The sequence below is a fragment of the Dama dama genome, chromosome 11 (genome assembly GCF_033118175.1).
Source record: "Dama dama isolate Ldn47 chromosome 11, ASM3311817v1, whole genome shotgun sequence".
Classification (NCBI taxonomy): domain Eukaryota; kingdom Metazoa; phylum Chordata; class Mammalia; order Artiodactyla; family Cervidae; genus Dama; species Dama dama.
This window is the reverse complement of record NC_083691.1, coordinates 75588521-75609599: the sequence shown is the minus strand read 5'-3', so window position 1 is coordinate 75609599 and position 21079 is coordinate 75588521. Positions and strand designations below refer to the sequence as shown.

Sequence of the window (21079 nt, the reverse complement as noted above, 5' to 3'; positions counted from 1 at the left end):
AAATTGTGAATCAGTCGTGTGTACATACATCCCCTCCGTTTAAGCCTCCCTCCTGTCCCCCGTCTCACCCCTCTAAATCATCACAGAGCCCTGAGCCCGCTCTCCCTGTGCTGCACAGCCGCTTCCTGGAGCTGTCTATTTCACACGTGGTGGTATATACATATGTCAATGCTGCTGTCTCAGCTGGTCCCACCCTCCCCTTCCCCCACGGTGTCCACAAGTCCATTCTCTAGGGCCGCATCTCTGTTCCTGCCCTGCAAACAGGTTAGGAACATGATTTTAAAAGTCAAATGGTTCAAAAGAGCATAGAGTAAGGAATAGTGCTCCTTTTCTGATTTCTGGCCCCTCAATCCTACAGTTTCTATTCCTGTTGATTAAGACTCTTTCTAGAGAGAATCTCTGCCTAACGAGTATGAGTGTGTGTGTGTTTGTATACCCATATGCTCACCCATTTTATTCACATGATAGCCTGGCATAATATATCCATTACACTATACTTTTTTCCCACTTGCTATAACCCAGAGATAGTTTCATATAGGTCAATACATTTAGATCTTTTCCTTCTTTTTATAGGACTTGCGTAGTGACCTACCGAATGATTTCCCATGATTTATTCAAGTGTCTCCTGGTCATGGATATTTAGGTCCTTGAGGTCATTAAAAGCCATTCTAGAACATTTGGCCTATTTTTTTTGTTTTGTTTTGTTTTGTTTTGCATATGAGGAAATTGAGATCCACACACCGAAAGACAGGTTTAAATAATTCAGCAGAGAACCTACATTTTGGATGTTTTTCTTGCTTTTACTGTATTTTGATCACAGAAAGACAAGAGAAGGTGGCTGTGAGTGTTTTGCACACGTGGGTGGGTGTGTGAATATATGCCTACACAGGTAGGTGTACATTATGTTGGGTGACAGATGTGTTCTTGAAAAACTCTGAATGAACCCTTTTATTTTTAAAAATGGAATATGAAATTTTAAATGCCCTGAGGGTGGGAAGATGATTTATTATTTAAAGGAAAATTGTAGAGCAATCCTTATGTGGAATGATGTCTTCTTTTTTTCCTTTTTTGAAAACGACTTTATTGGGGTATAATTTACAGGCAAGAAATGCATCCATTTTAAGTGTGTGGTTTGATGTGGTTTAACAAATGTATACATTCATGTCACCACCACCTAATCAACATACAGAAAAGTTTCATCTTCCCCAAAAGTTCTTCTGTGCTTCTTTTTAAAAAATTGAATATTTACTTTACCATTGTAAAATACAAAACTCAAAATCATTCAGTCATCCTCTATGCCTCATTGAATCCAATTCTCACTTCCACCTCCAGGAGATCACTGATAGTCTTTTTGTCATGATAGATTCGTTTTGCCTGTTCTAGAACATTATGTAAATTGAACCATATAGTATGTACTCTTTTGTATTTGGCTTCTTTCCCGTAGCATTCGGTTTGTTGTGTATACCAGGAGTTCATTCTTTACTGCTGAGGAAAAGTCTATCTTATGGATGCAGCCTGGTTTACTTATTCATTGATCTGTTCTTGGACATTTGGGCTGTTCCCAGCATTTGATTGTTACGAATGAAGCCACTGGGAACATCGTGTCCGGGTTGATGGCTTTCCAGTGAAGGAGACATCAGTTCAGTCCCTGGGTTGGGCAGATTCCCTGGAGTGGGGAATATTGGAGTGGGAAATGGCCACCCACTCCAATATTCTTGCCAGGAAAATTCCATGGGCAGCAGAGTCTGGCAGGCTACAGTCCATGGGGTCGCAAAGGGTCAGACACAACAGAGCACGCATGAACGTGGTTATGTGATGGCTTCCCAAGTAAATAATCTCCATAATTCAGTTGTGCAGATCCTCTTTTCATCCACTGTGCCAACATTTATAAATACTATTAAATGCCTCCAGTGTGCTGGATAGGCAGAGTTTTGCCCTGCAGGATATACACGAAAGTCTTCATAATATCTTTGCGCTACCACGGAAGGCGTTTGAGATAGAAGCCATCCTCCTCTCCCCTTATTTCATGAAAGTAAGTACTGTTGGAAGCCTGTGAACCGAGTGGAACTCTTAAATTATTTAATTACATGTGCACCCTCTGCTTTTTAACCAGCCAGTGCACTCTACCCATCAAGCTAGCAGCAAACTCCTCTAATGAAGAGTCTTTAGTTTAATTGGCTGCTAACTCCAAAATCAGCACCCAGCAGCTGCTCAAGAGCAGCCATTGCGGTCTCCACATTTACTGCCTTCCAGAAGCAGTGGCTAGGAGGCAGGCCACCTGCTGCTTGAAGAGCTCCTGCTAGGTCTGGCTTGCCTCTTCCATGCCCAGCACCTCTGGGGATGGTAGTGTGCCCAAGGGGTCTCCAGGGGAGAAGAGCCAGCAATAAAGAGGATGCAGGCCTTGGGAAGTGGGTCCTCTGCCTTGGAAAGAAGCCCCGAGTCTTCTCCCTCCTTCTTCCCACTTCCTCCTCCCTCACTTCCCACCCTCCTCCAGGAAATAAAAGAAACAGGCTATTATTTAGAACTTATTTGGTGTAACAGGGGCGGTGCAGCCTCTTTTCCTCCTTCTCCTTTCTGGAGTCATCTTTTTCTGACCCACTCTCTCCCTTTTGCTTCTTTCCAGGCCCTAGTGCCTGACAACAGATGGAAAAGGAAGTGAAACTCAGATGGGGCCTCTGTGACCTTTGTGGGCTGTTCTGAGGAGAGGTTTGCCTCGAGGTCTTCAGTGAAAGTGGAGCCTATGGTTGGGGGAAGCTTGACTATGAATTTTTTACCTCCTTTGTCTCAAACCCCATTACCCCCAAACACAGGCATGCACAGTGACACACAGCAGTGACAGCTAAACCGGCTGCATGGGTGGGGTGCTAGTCCAGTGGTCAGAGTTCTTGCTGGACAGGTGTGGTGTGGTGGGAGGAACAGAGGTTGCTGAGAGTTGGGAACTGAGGGGGCAGGTTCTGACTCTGCCACTCATCCCTGACTGTTCAGCACCAGAGGACTGGTCCCCAGAGACCACCATGTGAATGCTGCCCCTGAAGTTGTGTGTGCTCTCACTAGTCTATTTATCTTCCTTAACTTCAGTTTTCTCATCCTTACAATGTTGCTAATAATACTTGTTACCTTACAGGTTAATTGTGAGGAATCAATGAATAATGCTTGTGAAGGACTTTGTGAAGGGTCAGGCACCATCCAAAAAAGTGCCTGTAGGTCTTTTTGCTTTCCAGAGATGGCTTTTTGCTGGTTTCGATGGTTTGAGCTCTTTCCCTATTGCTTTGTACTGAATTTGCAGGAATGGAGATCTTGTTTATGCCCAGACCTTCCCCAAGTGGGGGAAAAGGAGGATAGGCAAGGCATTCAGGGCACTGCTGTGCCTTAAACTGACCTGGCTGGGGAGCCAGTCAGTTCCCCTGAGAAGGACAGTGAACCCACAGAGGACAGCCAGAGGCTGCCCATCCTGGTTGGATGGGGCTTGAGATGGGAACCCTATCAGAGTCATCTCTCCTGTGTGCTCTAGGCAGCAGCACTGTGTGGGAATCCCACTGAAAGTTTTCTGAACCCAAGTTTTTCAATCTGAAAAGTGGGGAATATGTACTACTGGCCTCATGGGAGATTGTTGTTGTTGTTTAGTTGCTCAACTCTGTCTGACTCTTTGCAACCCCATGGACTGTAGCCTGCCAGGCTCCTCTGTCCATGGGATTCTTCAGGCAAGAATACTGGAGTGGGTTGCCATTCCCTTCTCCAGGGGATCTTCCTGACCCAGGGCTCAAGCCTGGGCCTCCTGCATTGCAGGCAGATTCTTTACCATCTGAGCCACTAGGGAAGCCCTCACAAGAGTTTGGGTGAACTAATTCAGGTGAAAAACTCAGTACAGTGTCCCAGGCCTAGTAGAGACAGTATGTTGTCATCCTCCACTTCTTATCTAATAATCACCTCATGACCCTCTGATGAACAGGGGCTATAGCCATTTTTTGCCCCTGGGTTTCCTGCCAGGGGAGAGCACAGCATTCTCACCTTGGTTCTACATCTGATACTCAAAGCACTGTAAAGTCATCAAATGTACTGGAGTATATAAAGTAACATCAACTTTGGGCAAGAAAATGCTTTGTGGTGGGGGAAGGTGGGGAGAGTTCGATACAGTGGAAGAAACATTACATCGGATTAAGTAGCGAATTTAAATACTTGACTTTTTAATATAACAACTGTCATTGGGCTCAGTCACTAAGTTGTGTCTGACTGTTTTGTGACCCCATGGACTCTAGCCCACCAGGCTTCTTTGTCCATGGGATTTCCAAGACAAGAATACTGGAGTGGGTAGCCATTTCCTCCTCCAGGGGATCTTCCTGACCCAGGGATCAAACCTGAGTCTCCTGCATATCTTGCATTGGTAGCTAGATTCTTTACCACTGAGCCACCTGGGAAGCCTTTAGTAACAATAGCAGCAACAATTACTGAGTGTTCTGTGCCAGGCACCATGCTATGCACTGTACATAGATTTTGCATTTTACATCAGGACAGCCCCAGTGTCACAGCACCCGTTATTGGCTCCATTTCACTGAGGAGCGCTCTGAAGCTTAGAAGAGATAGTTTCTTGCTTCTGGCCGGAGAGCCAGCAAATTCACTCTTAACCACTATATACTGAGTAGCTCCTAAGTGCCAAGTGCTTTGTATGTGTGTCTCGTGGAATTTTCACAGTAACCTGTTTCACAGATGAAGAGACAGAGGTTGAAGTTCAAATAGAATACATAATTGACTGACCTGCAAGTGACAAAACTGGAATTCAGTCCTGGTCTGACTCTAAAGGTTGTGTTTATCTCCCCCACAGTTCTACCGCTTTGCTTCTGGCCTCAGCTGAAGGTTGAAAGAGAATCATAGTCAAAAACGGAGATAGTATCTGGGAAAGTGCATCAAATAAAGGCATGAGATTCGAGGTGATTTGACAAATGGGGTTGCCTCTGGGAGAATTGGGAGGAACCTGAAGTCTAGGAGAAGAAACTGAGAATAAACTGGGAATGGTTGGGAGGAGGGAGGAGGCCTGCTTTTATGTAGTGCCAGTTGCCTGGTGGTGATGCTGGCTTTCAGCTTGCAGGGGTTTTGCAGGGCTGGGCACCTACATTGCTTCATTATCCAGACCACGTAATTGTGAGCAGAATTTGTGATTAAGCTAATTTGGCCATGAAGTTGCAACGCATTCCACCCCTTTTTGTACCTGATAACCTTTCTAGTCATCCACGTCGAAGTCACACCACACTGGATGGATTCTCAGAGCCTCCTCACTCAGCTTGCTTGGGGCTCAGCCAGCACTCCGCGGCCATCTGCCCAGGCTGCAAAGCTCTTTGTTGCTCTTGGCATGTTTAATAGCTTAATTTCTATTTTTCTGTTTGGAAATGCAGTTCATCGGCATTGAGACAGCAGTGGATGCTAAAATGGTTTCTGATTGCTATCTTGAATGTTAATATCCTAATACATTTTATCATCAATGACCTGTTCCCCCTTGACACAAGTTCTCACTCCCCTTTTGCAAAGATAGGCATGCAGCCTGCCTTCCGATAGGCCACGCGGCCCATCTCATTCCTTTGCTGTCTCCCTCCCTGCTTTTCTTAGATACCATTGTACTTTGCCAATGAAATCCACAGTCATGGGAAATCTTTGACTTGGAGGATATGAGAAAGTGTTTCATTTTGCCGGCAGGGTTTAATAGGAATGATCTAATCTCTAAGAGGCATACATTATTTAAATTCCATGCTTTTGGACAAGGGGGCCCCTGAGACTTTTGAACTGTGGCAGGGACGGGATTTTGGTTGGGCTCTGTTCAGTAGAGTCGACTGATGGTTTTCCTGTTTGTAATTCAGTGCAGGGGCCAGGTTATGCTTGTGGCAGGGGACAGTACTAGTGGTAAGAATGCTGGAGAACATTTTCTTTCTCTAAAAACCTAAAAATCATGGGCTCTTGGGGCAGAAGGGGTGCAGAGAGTCATCTCCTGGCATCATCAGTGTGTTATTTGGCTCCCATTTGTACCCCAAACTCGATCTCAAGCTCAGGTGAGTGGCCACTGTGGAGCTACCTGAGAGCTTTCTGCCCTCCCTCCCTCCCTGCCCTGAGAATGTGCCTAAAAGATCACTGGGGCCTCATCTGGGGTGGGGAGGGGCGTCAAAGACCCCTATGGGTGGAACTAAAATTCTGAGGGAAACTATCAGCCCTCTCAACCACTGAAAGGCTGAGTCAGGAAAGAAAGTGGGGCTCACACATGGCTCAGGGAATGTGGATTAGGAGTGGAGCGAGATGTTGGGGGCAGGGACCCAAACAGCATCAGTTCACCGTGAGTTTTTTCCTCATAGTCTCTGGTGCTCCAGGTATAGCTACCTCTTCTTCTCCTCGTGCCTCTTTGGAATACCATTTTAGTGCAAAGCACCTACCTTCCTTCCTTCCTAGGGAAGGGGCTTGAAGGAGTGAATAATCCCAGAATAGGCTCTGGAACACAGAGCCTTTCCCCACTTCCGCAGAGGCTTAATGGGCGTGTCTCCTGACCAGCAGACAGTAAGCTAAACACTGGGGGGTGCAAATAGGATTGTCATAGTTTCTGTCAGGCTGACAATAGAGACACACTGCAGTGTATTATAGCTTGGTAGGGGCTGTGATTGAGATACGTGTGTGTGCTATGAGAACACAAGTGAAGAGTAATTCATTCTGACTTGGGAATATCTGGAAAAGCTTCAGAAAGGAGGCAGTAACTGACCTTGACCTTGGAGGAGGAAGAGGTGTTCACCAGACTGACCCTTCCTAAGTAGTACTTGCTAAATATGTGCCTGCTCTTTGCTGGACTATGGAAAAGAAAGGGAGGGGCTAGTAGTTCCTTCCCTCAAGAGACTCACAGCTTGTTGAGGAGTCCAGCCTGGCACGACTGAGCCAACTGGAACTCTGCACAGGCAGATGGAAGGCGAGGGTGGGTACCAGGGCTACTTGGTGATCCAGGGTTTCCGGAGTCACTACTCTCGTGGAGAACACACTCTCTCTAAGGACAACTCAGACCTCAGAAGGATATTGACTACAAGAGGCCCAGCTCCTCTGACCTTGCTCATCAGCCTGCTTCTGTATAGAAGTAGCTTGCTGGATTGGGAGGTGGGGAGGGAGGGTATAAGGGTGGGTGGAGAAGGTTGGTGGTAAGAATTTAGTAGGATTGGCTTTCTCCCAACCCTGGTAGAGGCTGGGGTTTGCCAAACACAGGTGCCAGCACATCCTTGAGCATGGGGCCCTTCAGTTCTGCACATGCACCACTCACATGCCCAGCCTTTGCCTATGATGTTGCTTTCATCTGGAATGCCTTCCCTTTTTTGCCCAGGCTGCTCTTTTATACTGATTTCAGATTCACCAGAATACCTTATATCAGTTGATTCTTTTCCTCATCATTAAGCTGGGTTTGGCATTGTTCTCTGTTGTTGTTGTTGTTGTTTTTAACTTCCCAGTGAGATTATAAGCACCTTGAGAGTGGGAATAATGTCTTTTGCTTTTTTTTTTTTTAAATCTCCCATGAGCAATTCATGTCATATAAAGGATAGGGGCTTCTGGAGACGGTCTTGGCATTGAATCTCAGCATTGCCATTTACCCTGGAATGGTGAGGTCAGTTTCCTTATCTGTGAAACAGGATAACACAGTTTGTTAACCTTGACTTTGTCAGCATTTGGGGCTGGGTAATCCTTTGTTGTGGGGGCTGTCCTGTCTGCTGCAGGATGTTTAGTAGCATCCCTGGCCTCCACCTACTAGATGCCAATAGCACCACTCCCTCTTCAGTCATGACAATCAAAAATGTCTCCAGATATTTTTGTGTCCTCCCCATAAGTGTTCCTTGTGTCAAGTGTCCCTGTGCAGTTCCTTGTGTTGTCACATTTTGCTTATGCAGCAAAACCGCTTCCAGTTGGGAGCCCATGGGATGGCACTGCCTGTTGGGGATGCATCAAGCCTCATCATTAGTGCATCTGGAACATACTAGACATCCCATAAATGCTGATTCTCCCTCACCCCTAATTCACCCAGCACTCTCCATGTTGCAGGTTGATGGATTGAATGGAGCTGTGACTCTAGGTTTTAGCAGTTTGGGTTGGAAATGTCATGAACTCTCAGGTTGCCCCCACGATGCACTAACAGAGTTACTGTCATTTTCTTAATTGCAGATTGATCTGGAGCCAGAAGGAAGAGTGTATGTGATCATTGATCTCTCGGGGTCGTCGGGTGAAGGTAGGAGAGTGTGACCTCTCGTCATTGTTCTCGTCTATTGACCCTTCTGTCTTTTGGTCTCTCCCTTCCATCTTTGGCTGGGACATATTACAGTGACATGTAATTAATTGGCACCGTTTAAAGGAAAAGGTTATTTTGAAGATGTTTACGCCTATGTACCAAAAGAGACCAGCCATCTGTTAGCTCTGGTGGAGCAGAGGGAAGATTTTCATCTTACAGAGTCAGACCAGTAAAGCAGGCATTCCCAGGCGCAGATGCCAGGCAGGCTTTGGAAGGGCGGCCGCCTCTCCTGGGAAGCTCGCATGGGGTTTGTGTGTGTGCAGTGGGACGGAAGTAAAGCCAGTTGGTCTAAGGGTAGTCAGAAATGAAATAAATGAGGTGTCAAATTTCAGAATCCTATTTCTTGGAGCTTTAATAGAAATGTTACTTCTATAAAGAGGGATAAATTAGGACTTTGGGATGAACATATGCACTTAAGAACAGGGAGGTGGTGGCAGACTTGGGCTCTAAGGAGGTTGGGAATTAGGACTGAAATTTAGTGATAGGGACCATCTTTCTTCTCCTCTTCCCTCTGAGGGCAGGGGACAGAATGGTTGGCTTTAATGTCATGGCAGAAAGATGGGATGGGCAAGGCAGGTTCCTCTTGGCAATGAGAAAAGATAGAGGTTAGAGGTTGTGGTTCGCCGGGAAAGGCACAGCTCCTGGCTGGAAGACTTGGGCCTTTTACAGCATCTCCCTGGAATCCTGGGGAATATAAGCCAAAGCCACAACCCCCAAATTTTAGGGACAAAGCTCTAGTTTAAGGTTCTGTAATAGAGGGGGATTATGCAAGCAAATTCAAAGGAGCTGGTCAAATGATGCACTTGACAGGTGTGCCTGGTGATTTTTATTTGACTGTTAACATCTGATTTCAACAGGTGTTCAGAATAATTCAGTAATTGTGTGTATATGGAGCTCATAATAGAAGTCAGTTCTCTTATAATAGATCTCAATTATTTGGCATAGGTTTAAAACTTTAAACATCCTTCCAAAATTGGTCTCTTACATTTTCTGCTCTTTATTGCAATTACATTTTAGCATTTCCAACTTTCCTTCTCTACTCTCAGCTCTGAACAGCCCAGAATAGAAAACTATTATAGAAGATTTGAAGATTTAACAATATTTAGTTTGAAATATTCAAGATGTGCAAAAGGGCAAAAAAATAATAAAATGGGATTAAGAAATAAAGCACCCAGTAAGGTAAAGCCTTGTGTTACTTTTAACATAATGACTGATCCCAAATTTACCATACTTCACAGTATTACAGTGGTCTCCTGGTTAGAAATATGGGTGAAACATTTGATGGGAAAAATCAATCCCCCCTTTCCCTTACATAATTCTATATGCAACAGGATAATTAATTAAATATGTACTTCCTGTGCCAATATGCTGGGCAATCAGTGGGAGGCTTGGTTATTTTTTCCTTTGAAAAAATTAATGACTTGCAAATTATAGAAGATGTCCTTTTTTTACATTAGCAGGAAAGGATATGGACAAATGAACGAATAAATAAATCAGAGGCAATTGTTTTTTTTCTTCTTGCTTCTACAGCTTATTGCATGTGAATGACCAAAGCAGTTTTCATTGGACTGAATTCTTAGTCTATTTTTTTTTATCTCTTTCATCTAGAGAAAACAGAGTTTACTTTGGAAATGCTGACACATGCCAGACTCAGTAAAGTGCTAGCATGTGTTGCTCTGAAGAAAAGGAGAAGCTTTCTCCTCTTTTTTCTTGCTGTTCCTGGGTTTGGAATTCTTTCTCTGGATAGTGGGAGGGACTTCCAGCAATCTCTTCCTAGAAGCTGATCTTGGTGCATTCTGTTTGTGTTCTGTGCATCTGTCCTGCTCTGGGATGTTGAGGACTCGTGGTCCAAAGGGGGTTTTGTTTTTGGAAAGGTTGGGAGGGTGAGAAGAGGAATGGAGAATAAGTAGCCACAACCTTTGCTACCTTGATTGCACGGTAAGGGTCCAGGGAAAACCAGGTTTGTCACACCCAGACTGCGGACATTCATTGATTCTTTTATAAGTCCTTCTCTTTAGTGAAAATTCCTGACTCTGTATTCTGAGAAAAGGTGAAAAAGAGAGCTGCAATGAGGCACAGCTGACATTGTCACTGCTCTATTATTCTGCCATCAAGCATCCCTTCAGCTTGCCTGTTTCAAGTGCTCCAGTCAGTCCCATCAATGGAAAAAAAGATATTCATAGCAATTGCACAAACTTTACACCACATGCAAATAGCAAAGAGCTCAGGGAAAGATGTGGGGGTGAGGCTGTGTGAATACACCCCCTTCTTCTGGGATGTGCCAAAGGATTCTTTTTTCTTGCTAACACACTGTGGAAAGCCCGGACATTTACGTCTGCTAGAGCTGGAGTTAATGTGATTTCTAACTGTCTAATAAAATTCCATTGCTTGCTTGTCCTGTGTAGTTCATCATAATGGGATTTGACTGGTATGAGCTTTAGCTAAACCAGGCGACCTAACCTCAGACGTATGGGGTCAGGCTGGATAACAGTTAAGGTCATTTCTGGTCATGCAGTTTTGATCTTTGGTATAATTTGAATAGACATCTGTCAAAGCTCAAGCTGAAATATCTGTAACCAGTAGAAGGAGTTGACAGGTACTGTGCCAAGGACTTTACCTCCATTATCCCATGCAGTAAACCTTCTCAGAATGTTTTATGTGTTGCTGTAGACTTGGGGGCCTCTTGTGCATTAGTTGTTCAGTCGTGTCTGATTCTTTGCAACCTCATGGACTCTAGACCATCAGGCTCCTCTGTCCATGGAATTTTCCAGGCAGGAATACTGGAGTGGGTTGCCATTACTTCCTCTAGGAGATCTTCCCGACCCAAGGATCCAACCCACTTCTCCTCTGTCTCCTGTATTGCAGGCAGATTCTTTACCCACTGAATCATTGGAGAAGCACCGGTGCCTCTTAGTGTTTGCTTTTGTCATAGGTAATGACCATGGGGCTTCCTGGTAAACACAGACTCACCAGATACTTAAATCAGAGCATAATTAGCCTAGGCAACAGAAGCATAAAAAACAATGTATGTAATTCTCAATTGTGCAAATAATTATTTCCTGTTGTGGACATTAGTTAATATTTTCCCTTTGTTGTGATGTAATTTGTATATTATTTCTATTCTTTATAGTAATATGATAATGAGCCATCATTTGCAGACTCCCAGAGGAGGGGCAATCAGAGTCTGACCTAGAGATTTCTAGGCTCTTCTTCTCCCACCTTCCATCCAGGTGTCATGTTCACCCAGGAGAGTTTTTCAGAGTTTAGACAATAATAGAAAGGACAGGAAGTGGATCTCAGTGGTATGTTTGGGTCCCCAAACTGTTTCTCCAATAAAATGATGAAGATAAAAGCAACTGGAAAGATTTTTGCGGCACATCCGTCATAAATACTGCAGTTAGATCAGGTTGGGAAATTAGTACATATTGTGGAAGTGGAAGATGAAGAGGTGGGTGAAAAAGCAAGCCCTGTTTTCTTTTTTCTGTTGCCATAGGCTTCAGAAAGCATTCAGTCTCATCTCTGGGAGAGGAGAGAGTAAAAAGAGAGCCTTAGAAATCTATCAGTCAGTGGACCGGTGGACTGCACTGACTGATGGACTCCTAAATCCTAGCTCCAGTGTTTACTAGCTTAGAGCTTCAGATTTCTCAGCCATCAATGGGGCTAATAGGATGTATAGTAGGTTTTGATACTGTGATAGGACTGCTTTAAGGACAGAGTACTCACATGAAGGGGCTGCTTGACAATATCGTCAAGGCCCTGGAGACCTGAAGGCAGAGGGGTGAGCAACGCTCTAACCCAGTGCTCCGGAAGAAGCAGCAGGCAGGGTATCCAGGGAAACAGTTTGAGGGCACGTTTCTGACTCTGGGGCATGGCATAAGCAAAAGGTCCAAGAATAGAGCAAGGTGCCAAAGAGGAAATTCATAGAGTAATATGTGTATCTTTCAGGGGCTATGAGATTGCTTTTTGCAGAGTTTGGACTTTCCCATAATTTTGTCCCATTTTCTTTCTCTTTCGTCACCACCCTTCTCCCACTGAAGTATTCCCCAGAAGAACATTCATTAGCTTGTCTGTGTCTTGCCGCCCTTAATGCTATAAATGTCTGTTTTCCTAAGCCTGGGCTTCTACCTTCTCTGCTCAGTGCAGACAGAACATGTGGTCCCCACACTCTCATTAGCCCTGGGTGAAAAGCCCTGCATATATTTGAAGATGGTTATTAAATCTCTCTTCTTCAGGTTGAATCAATCAAATTCCTTCACCTTTCTGAAGAGAGAGTTTAGAAATCTTATCTCATCTTTGCAACTCTCTTCTAGGCTTTTTTCAAGTTGCACAGACTGGTAGACATGATCAAACGTGCTTTGCTTCTTTCTAAGATGATAATGTGTGTAGAGCAAGTACATACATCTCCTGGCGGGAGATGGTGACATTGAGAGGTCAAGTGGTGTGCCCAAGGCCGAAGAGTTTACCACAAGACCCTGTTGGTTCTGATTCCTGGCTATGATTCAGGGCCTTGCCTGGATTAGGGCCCCAATAATGAACCCCCCTGTGTCTATGTGGCAAAACCTCCTCATTGCTTTTAACAGTTTAGTTCTTTTCTTCAGGAAGCTTTTTATAGAAAGACGAAGGTAAAGTTTTTAGTTTTGAATCCAAAGGTGACCCAAAGAATCCCTTTCATAAATAAGCAGATCTTTTTCCCAGTGAAATGAAATGAAAACTTACATGGTCCCAGTTTAGGAATGGTCAGCTCCTTTTCAGGCTGTCTGTAAGATGCATCCATAACTAAGTCTTGGTCAGACTCAAATCCCAGCAGATTAATAATCTTTCTTACCTTGTGTCCATGGTAGGCGTTAGAACACTGCCTTCAGGGTTGAAATAGAGAGGCAGGCTTTCCTCTTGACACTCTGCCACTGGTGGTTTTTATCTAGATAACATCTTTCCAATTCCAGAGTCCCACTGAATCTTTAGCTTATAAGAATTCTACTGTTTTTCTTAGAATTTCTGCATTTTTTAATCCAGTGATTTCTGATGATCAGATCATTAATCAGGACCGTTCATTCAGATGAAGAGTATTCACTAATGTATTTTAGTGAATATGACAAGTTTGGTGTCCATGCTGAATTTGGGGACTGGGAAGTGGACAATGAGAAATAGCATTTGTAAGAGCACATGGCCCTTGCCTTCAAGGGACTTGCAATTCTATTAGGAATCCATGACACCTGCAGGACAAAAGCATTAGAGAACAAATGCAAGATAATATCACATTGAGTGCTTAATTGGTGTTACCAGGAGTTCTCCAAATGGGAATAAGTTGAAGCTTTAGAATAACCCAGAGAAACTCAAGAAAGAAGCAAAGCTTGAAGGCTGAAAAGAAAAAGTTAGGTATACCAGATTGACAAGAAAGAAGTGGGAAGGTCATTCTGTGTAGAGAGCATCATGTCATCATTATCAAAGACAGCTTTGAAGCTCTTTTTTTTTGGTAAGGCTCAATAGACACTATAAATTAAATAGATGCCATTTGTATTCTCAAGGAGCTTCCAAACAAAGACAGTCATCAATGTGGCAGAGAGAAATTTTCAAACAAGGAAATGAAATAAATGATTAAGTTGTGTTTGAAGATGGAAGGCAGCTCTTTCTGGATGTGTCTTCATGGTCAAGGCTTCTCACTCACCTTGGCCACTAAGGAGGAGGGATATTCTAGGCCAAGTATGGTCAAGTCTGGGTTATGGCAGAGAGCACATTTTTAAGCACGGGATTTAGGTGATTTAAAGGACAAGACCAGTACAGGCATCTCTTTGTGATCTTTTCTTTGTGGTCTTCTGTGGCCTTTTCAGCAATCTCATGGAGTCCCACAGTAAGCCTGCTACCACCCTAAGCCTTCTCCTTCTCTCCAGCCTATCTAGCTGGTGTCCCTGCATCAAGCCCTGACACTCTCACCCTTTTCAAGTTCTGTTCAGTCTCTAATGAGAAACATTGCTTTATATGTTAAAGGGACCCCTTACCCACCGAAAAAGGGACTTCAAAGTCAGGCACTGCACCACAGAGCTGATGGGTCTCCCTCCTGTGAGGTGCCTCTGGCAATAAGGTTGTGATCCTGCTCACCCCACAGGGTCCCCAGACATTCGTGGACAAGTTGGATTCTCCAGTAGCATGTGGAGAACAGAAAACAGCCTCAGCATTTGATAAGAGTGAATATTAACCAAGCCAGATGTTCAAAAACATTATTCTTGCAATGTGCACCCCACCCCACCCCCACCCCCACATATTCACTTGCTATTGCAACTCAAGACTCAGGGAATGGGCCTATTAATTTCCAGATTTTTGGCTCCCTCCTTTGTCCTGATGGAATAAATGCTTGTTCCTGGAAGTGGCTATATGCACCAGATGAGACAGGGAGAGTCAGCTTGAAAGCAATGAGGACCAAACTCCCATTAAGGGGTTTATAATGTCACAAAGAGAGACAATGCTAAAATGCTTGATGAGAAATAAGCCAAGAAACCCTCATTTCCTTCCAGACTGGCTCGAGATGCACAGCAGTTCCTCTGAAATGAATCATCCACAGTTAACAACACCAAATGCCAACCATTAGCAGATGAAAAACAGAATTGAATCCTGAGTGTGTGGAGAGCAGAGCTCTTTAGGATCACTACCAAAGCCTCCTTCCTCTCGGCCATTATGGGAGCGTAGATGTGCATTTTCTATTTTCTATTGACTTGTGTGCCTGTTTTACTAATGAAGTAATTGAAGGAGGAATAGTCATGTTGAATAAATAAGTTTAATAGAAAGAGTAGGTTTATAATAGATCCTTAGTCAAGAAGCAAGCGCCGGGTATCCTGGTGTGGCCTCAGATTCTGTCTTTGTTGTCTTGCTAGACATCAGTTCTGTGTCTTACAAAGAAGATCGTTTTGGAAAATTCATGTTTGCAGCTCAGATCATACTGGGTCAAAGTGGCTTATAATTTAATCATTTACTGCTGTTGATGTCCTTGTGATTTGGCTTAAAACAAAAGGGTATTTCCATTCATCTAACTTAATTTAGAGAGTTGTCTTTCAAGACCAATTACTTTATTCTTTTATCCAGTTGAAATTGGCCAGTGCTGACAGTTTTATTGATTTTTCTTATTACCTAGCTTCATTGAAACTTTCACATTCTCACAATCAAGTGCATTCACCATCTTATTCAAGCTGCTCATACTGGGCCTTTTATCTTCCTCCTTTGGTGTGAGCTTTAGGGGGCCTGGGAAGATGTGTTTTTTTGTGCACGTACATATAGCTGAAAACGAATGTCTGTGAATCTCCTATCTCCCCTTCTTCCTCAGTGACCCTCATTTGAAGCATCTCTTATTTACTTATCTAAGAAATGCTAGGCCCTAGGAGTATAGAGTTAATGAAGATGGTCCCTGGTCTAGGGCATCTGTACTCTTACACAATAAGGCAAGTACTACACCAGTAAGCGCTGTGATGTGTTTGATCATTTGGGTAGCTACTGGGAGAACAGGGTATAGTGGGACTGCTCTTTCTGGAGTATGCGGTCAATAAATGACAACCTCCAGTACTTCCACATGCTCTCGTCAGCTCCATGATAGCCCTAAAAGGCAGGTAATAACAGTTATCCTCTTTTCTTGGTTGAAGAAACAGAGCCGCTGTCCACTGAAGGCACGTCTAATCAGAAGATAAAATAAAGGCAGAGTAGTACTTGATTTAGGGCTTCCCAGGTGGCACTAGTGGTAAAGAACCCCCCTGCCAATGCAGGAGACGTAAGAGATGCGAGTTCAGTCCCTGGGTTGGGAAGATCCCCTGGAGGAGGGCATGGCAACTCACTCCAGTGTTCTTGCTTGAGAATCCCATGGACAGAGGAACCAGGTGGGCTACAGTCCATAGGGTTGCAAAGAGTCAGACACAACTGAAGCAACTTAGCACACATGCATGCATGAATAGATTTACCAAAATGTGAACCTTTCGGGCATACCTATGACTTACACATTAATTCATTCAACATAGAACCATTTGGGCACCTTTAGCAGTTACTCTTCTCAGTACCAGGGACACAGAAAGTGTGTTAGTCACTCAGTCGTGTCCAGCTCTTTGTGACCCCATGGACTCAGCTCTTCAGGTTCCTCTATCCATGGAATTCTCCAGGCCAGAATGTGAGAGTGGGTTGCTATTCTCTTCTCCAGGGGATCTTCCCGATTCAGGGATCGACCCCTGGTCTCCCACAATGCAGGCAGATTCTTTACCCTCTGAGCCACCAGGGAAGCCCTATACCAGGGACCAAGAAGTGTAGTGAAAACAGAAATCCTGGCACCTGGGCCCCTTCTAATGGACATGCTTGGGGGTGTGTGGGCTGTCTCTGCATGATCTACCATATACTGGGAACCAGAGTTGTCTCTGGAGAAGGGAAAGGGTGAATTTAGAAAAGGGGAAACCATTCTTGTCAATATCTATAATCTTGGTTTTCTTTCCCATGTGATGTGCATGAGCTGTTAAAACAATTAGAAAGTTTGAAAAAAAAAAAAAAACACGAATTAGGTAGAAATGTTACCATGCCCATATACATGGAGACTGTGACTTGCCCATGAACACAGGCTGCGGCAGGTTTCAGAAGACCTAGGTAGAGAGGAATGACCTGCTTAATTCACAGCATGAATGTCTAAGGGCAGCGAGCTCAGAAATAATGCATGACACCCACTTCATGTCACTTAAGACATCTCTGATCTGGAGTGGGATATGCTGAAATTAAGGACGCTGTCAGCGTGTGCCTGTCTCCAAGGACTATGTGCTTCTGACATGTAGAGGCAGGTGGGCCAAGTAGCCAGACTCCATGGAACAAGTGATGGTTGAGTGATGCTCCCAGAGTGTTCATTCCAGGAAGCTTCTGGCCTCTTCATGCCCACTCCTGCTGCTGAGAGGCTGCACACCTCTGAATGGACAGTCCCATGCAGGTATTTTTTATTAGCACCAGGCAGCGCTCTCCAGAGTTTAGGGCCAGCTGCTTCTTGTTCCAAGTTTAGTCATCTCCACAGACTGGGACACTTCGCTAGCTGAGGTCCCTTCTGCCTAGCTAAGTAGAGCACGTTGGCTGCCAGTGGGTTATTTATACTCTACAGACACTCAAGTTTGCCCGTTTCCTGAAAATTAATAGTGATGTTTAGTTCAGAGAACTGTTCTCTGCAGCAGGAACTCATGGCTTCAACTAATAGCCAGGTGTAAATTTTTTGGCAACTGTCAGAAAGAATGAAGTTAGGAGAAGTTAAGTCCACTTTTAGGTGTATCTGTGTGTTACTGGGACTAGGATTTCATAGACACCTGCACTTTAGCTTTTGTTCCACAATTAGTTAATTACTGGATATACTGCTGATTCAACAGATGTATATGGAGTCTGTTGCCTGCCTGGCACCTTGCCAAGAGCTGGAGAAACCAAGATGTAAAACATGTAGGTCTTGCCCTCGAAGAGCTCCCAAGCTAGGGTGTGTCTGGCAACAAGTCAGCTGCTTCACTTGGACCTTCGTGGCCTCCTTGGTATACAAAGAGAAAGAGAAATGGGACTAATGACGCTATGGCCCTCTGCAGGGCTGAATTAAAACCAAGATAAGTTTGCTCAGAGCTGGGCACCTAGAAGGAGGAAGGGAGAGAGGACAAAAATTTTTAAGCCAAATCTCTGTACAGAGATTATTTTAAAGCCTAAATGGATCTGCCATTTCATTATCCCTATCTTACAGATGGAAAAACTGAGGCTTAAGGAGTTTTAAGACTGTGAATCCCCTGGATCCTGTAAAGATGCAGATTTGGTTCAATGGGCCTGGGGTGGGGCCTGAGTTGCTGCATTTCTCATTAGGTCCTAGGAGATGCCCCTGCCACGTGTCCTTGGACAACACTTTGAGTAGTGAGAGACTCTAAGACCTGTGATTCAGTTTCTATAGGATTAAAAATTAAGAGAAATCTGCTTTTTTCTTCCCCAACTTCCAATCATTTTGTCCTCAAAATCAAGAACTTGCAATCCTTTTTTGTTTAGTATCCTTCCCCCTACCTTCTCCTTTCTTCTGGAAAAGGGCTGGAAAGGCACTTGGCATATTCTTAGGGAGGTAGGCAATTCCCTGGGTGCTGGTATTCCAGTCCCAGCTTTAATCACCTGCAGAAGGTCAAAATGGATAGCATCGGTGTTCTTTAGCTAGGAGAACAGGCACGAATTTATACCACGAAAACAAAAAGCAACCAGTCAGGATATTGGATTTTTTGTTTTTGTGTTTGCTTGTCTATAAATACCCTCAAGTATTGAATGGGGCTTGAATTTGACCCCACTGTGCTAATTTTCTCCCGGTTCCTGGGGCTTTAATTAAAGTAACTCACCCAGGGACCTTGCTAGAACTTACCTCTCCGTGATCCTTCTCTGAGGCAGGCAAGTTGCACCTGCCTGTAATGGAGGTGGAAATGCAGGGGGAGTTCTGTTAGGTGCTGGGTACACAGTAGGGGCATAATTTTTAACTTGTCGCACAAATGAATCTGTGCCTAAATGAAATAACAGGAGAAAGTGTCACTTTAAAAGGAAACTATGGAGATAAGTGAGGTGTTTGGTCTGACCTTGCTTTGGATAATCGGCTGTTTTGTATTCCAGTATACAATCAATTTCACGGGTGGGAGTGAACCTGCATGGTTAAACTATGCCTGGTACTTATTAGGGGTGCTCTGAGGCCACCTCAGGGCCTCCACACACACCAAGTCCCCAATTATAATATCCTATCCCCTCCCTTTTAATTCAACTACTTCTCTGTTCTTTCAAAATTTGATTTCAAGTTTGCCTCCTCCTGGGGACCTTCCGACGCCAGCTGTACCACTCCAACCCACCGATTCACGCACTGCTTTTGCTCCCACACTCTTCTGTGTCTTTCCATACAAGCAAGTGCTCAGATATTTATATTGTATCTATAACTAGAGTCCTGGTTGTACCCTGCCTACCCCAGTGAGCCACAAATTATCCAAGGGCAGAGGCTTCTGGAACACGGGCTTCGAGCTGAGAGCCGGCCCGGTGCACATGAGGTTCCTGGCTGGCCCTTTGATACAGCAGTGCTGAGCCCAGGGCGCTGTCCTGCCATCTGGACCACACACAGCCAGACTGGGAACAAGGGCCATCTCTGTAGTTGGACCTTTTTGTGTGCTGGGGACTCAGATCACCCAAAGCCGTTGTGAGACTAGCTATCGTGGCGGCTCTAAGCAAGTCCACAGGAGTCTTCATCATCACAGGGCCTCATCATGCTGGGCGCATGGCCCCTGGTTAGTTATAATACATTCAGCATAAGCAGCTCTATGATGAAGTGCAGTGTGAGCAATCCCTTTGCTGAAATCAGAAGCTTGGATTCTGTTCCGGGCCCTGCTTCTAACCAGTCAGTTGAAGGTGATTGAATTTTCTGGCCCTCAATTGGATTGCATCAAAGGCATTAAGATGCTGTGATTCAGTGGATGCTTGGGATTTTGGAGTCTCAGATTGAAGACTTTCTAAATACAGGTGTGAGTCATTGACAGTGTTTCCTCATCTCTCTCTATACTTGACACCAAGGAGCAAGACTCAATCATTCCTCGATGAAGCATGGGATCCTGAGTAGTTGGTGAGACATGATTGGGTATCTTAAGAACTTAAAGTGTGGCGAAGAGGAATAGGGGAAAGGCTTATCCCGTGGCTCTTGGGCAGCTCAGGGACCAGAGGGGTAGCAGTTACAGGGAGGAACTTTAAGCTTAGTTTAGTAACTACTCATTAGCAGTTAAGTACATTTCAGCAGTAAATAGGGAGCTCTCAATCTCTGTAGGTATTCAAATAGAAACTGAGTGAGCGTTTAAAAAAAATATTGTAGAAAAGATTTCTATTTTTTAAAATATCTATTTATTTTTAATTGATTGATGATTGGTTTACTATCTTGGTTTGATTTCTGTCATACATCAACATGAATTAACCATAGGTGTACTTATGTCCCCTCCCTTTTGAATCTCTCTCCTACCTCCTGCCCATTCCAACCCCTCTAGGTTATTACAGAGCCCCAGTTTGAAGATCAGATTATCTGTAACGTAACTTCCATTAAGTATCTACAAATGGAGGATAATAAAACAACTTTATTTTATTTGAAAAAAAAAAAAAAAACCAAGGTCTACATGGAAAAAGAGGTAGAGAAAAAGAATGAAATGATGGGAAAAGAGAATAAGTTGGACCTCAACATTGATGTACAGAATAGTTCTATTTCTGGAAAATTTAGTCAAAAATGGAAATGTTGAAATTTGAATCTTATTTCCAAAGATCTAAGGAAGGATTCTATTTGATTTGACCCCAAATTGTGTGAACCTATCCTGGAAGCCTTGCTTTTAAGAGGAATAACCTCTTGTAACACCAATTTTGCTCCTTAATTCTCTCTCATATGGAGATGAACGTGGAGTTCACTTAAAAAGTGGTCCATTGGTGTGTGTCTGTGAGCAGCCCCATCTGCGAGAAGGAAAAAGAGCAACAGAGATCCCTGACTCAAAGGAAAACATCATTTCATCATGCTTGTCGTGTCCGCTGAGAGGTAATGGTTTTCTCCTCAGACTTATGAGGGTGTTACATGGAAGCTACAGAAGTGGAAAGGAATGGAGGATTCTTTGCCTCTTTAGCCTCTTGCCCCAAGAAAGGGTTTGATTTTGGGTAGATAGCTTCTCACTATGGTGGCTGATGATTGCTGTGAACAGGTTGAACCATTTACTGCCTACTTGAGGTCAGGGCACCAAGAAGGTGGTTGACTGCCTTCCCCCAGTATTGACCTACCTTTTATCTAATGCTTGA

General features: G+C 44.1%; 1 protein-coding gene across 2 annotated transcripts in view; it reads left to right on the top strand.

Moving 5' to 3' along the window:
• The window catches only part of PRKCE (protein kinase C epsilon), a 532535-nt gene that overhangs the window by 200298 nt on the left and 311158 nt on the right, over positions 1-21079 (top strand). For both annotated transcript variants that reach the window (XM_061155486.1, XM_061155485.1), the window contains exon 3: positions 8164-8227. In XM_061155486.1, coding sequence (XP_061011469.1) covers positions 8164-8227 — 64 coding nt within the window. The remainder of the gene's footprint in view (positions 1-8163; positions 8228-21079) is intronic.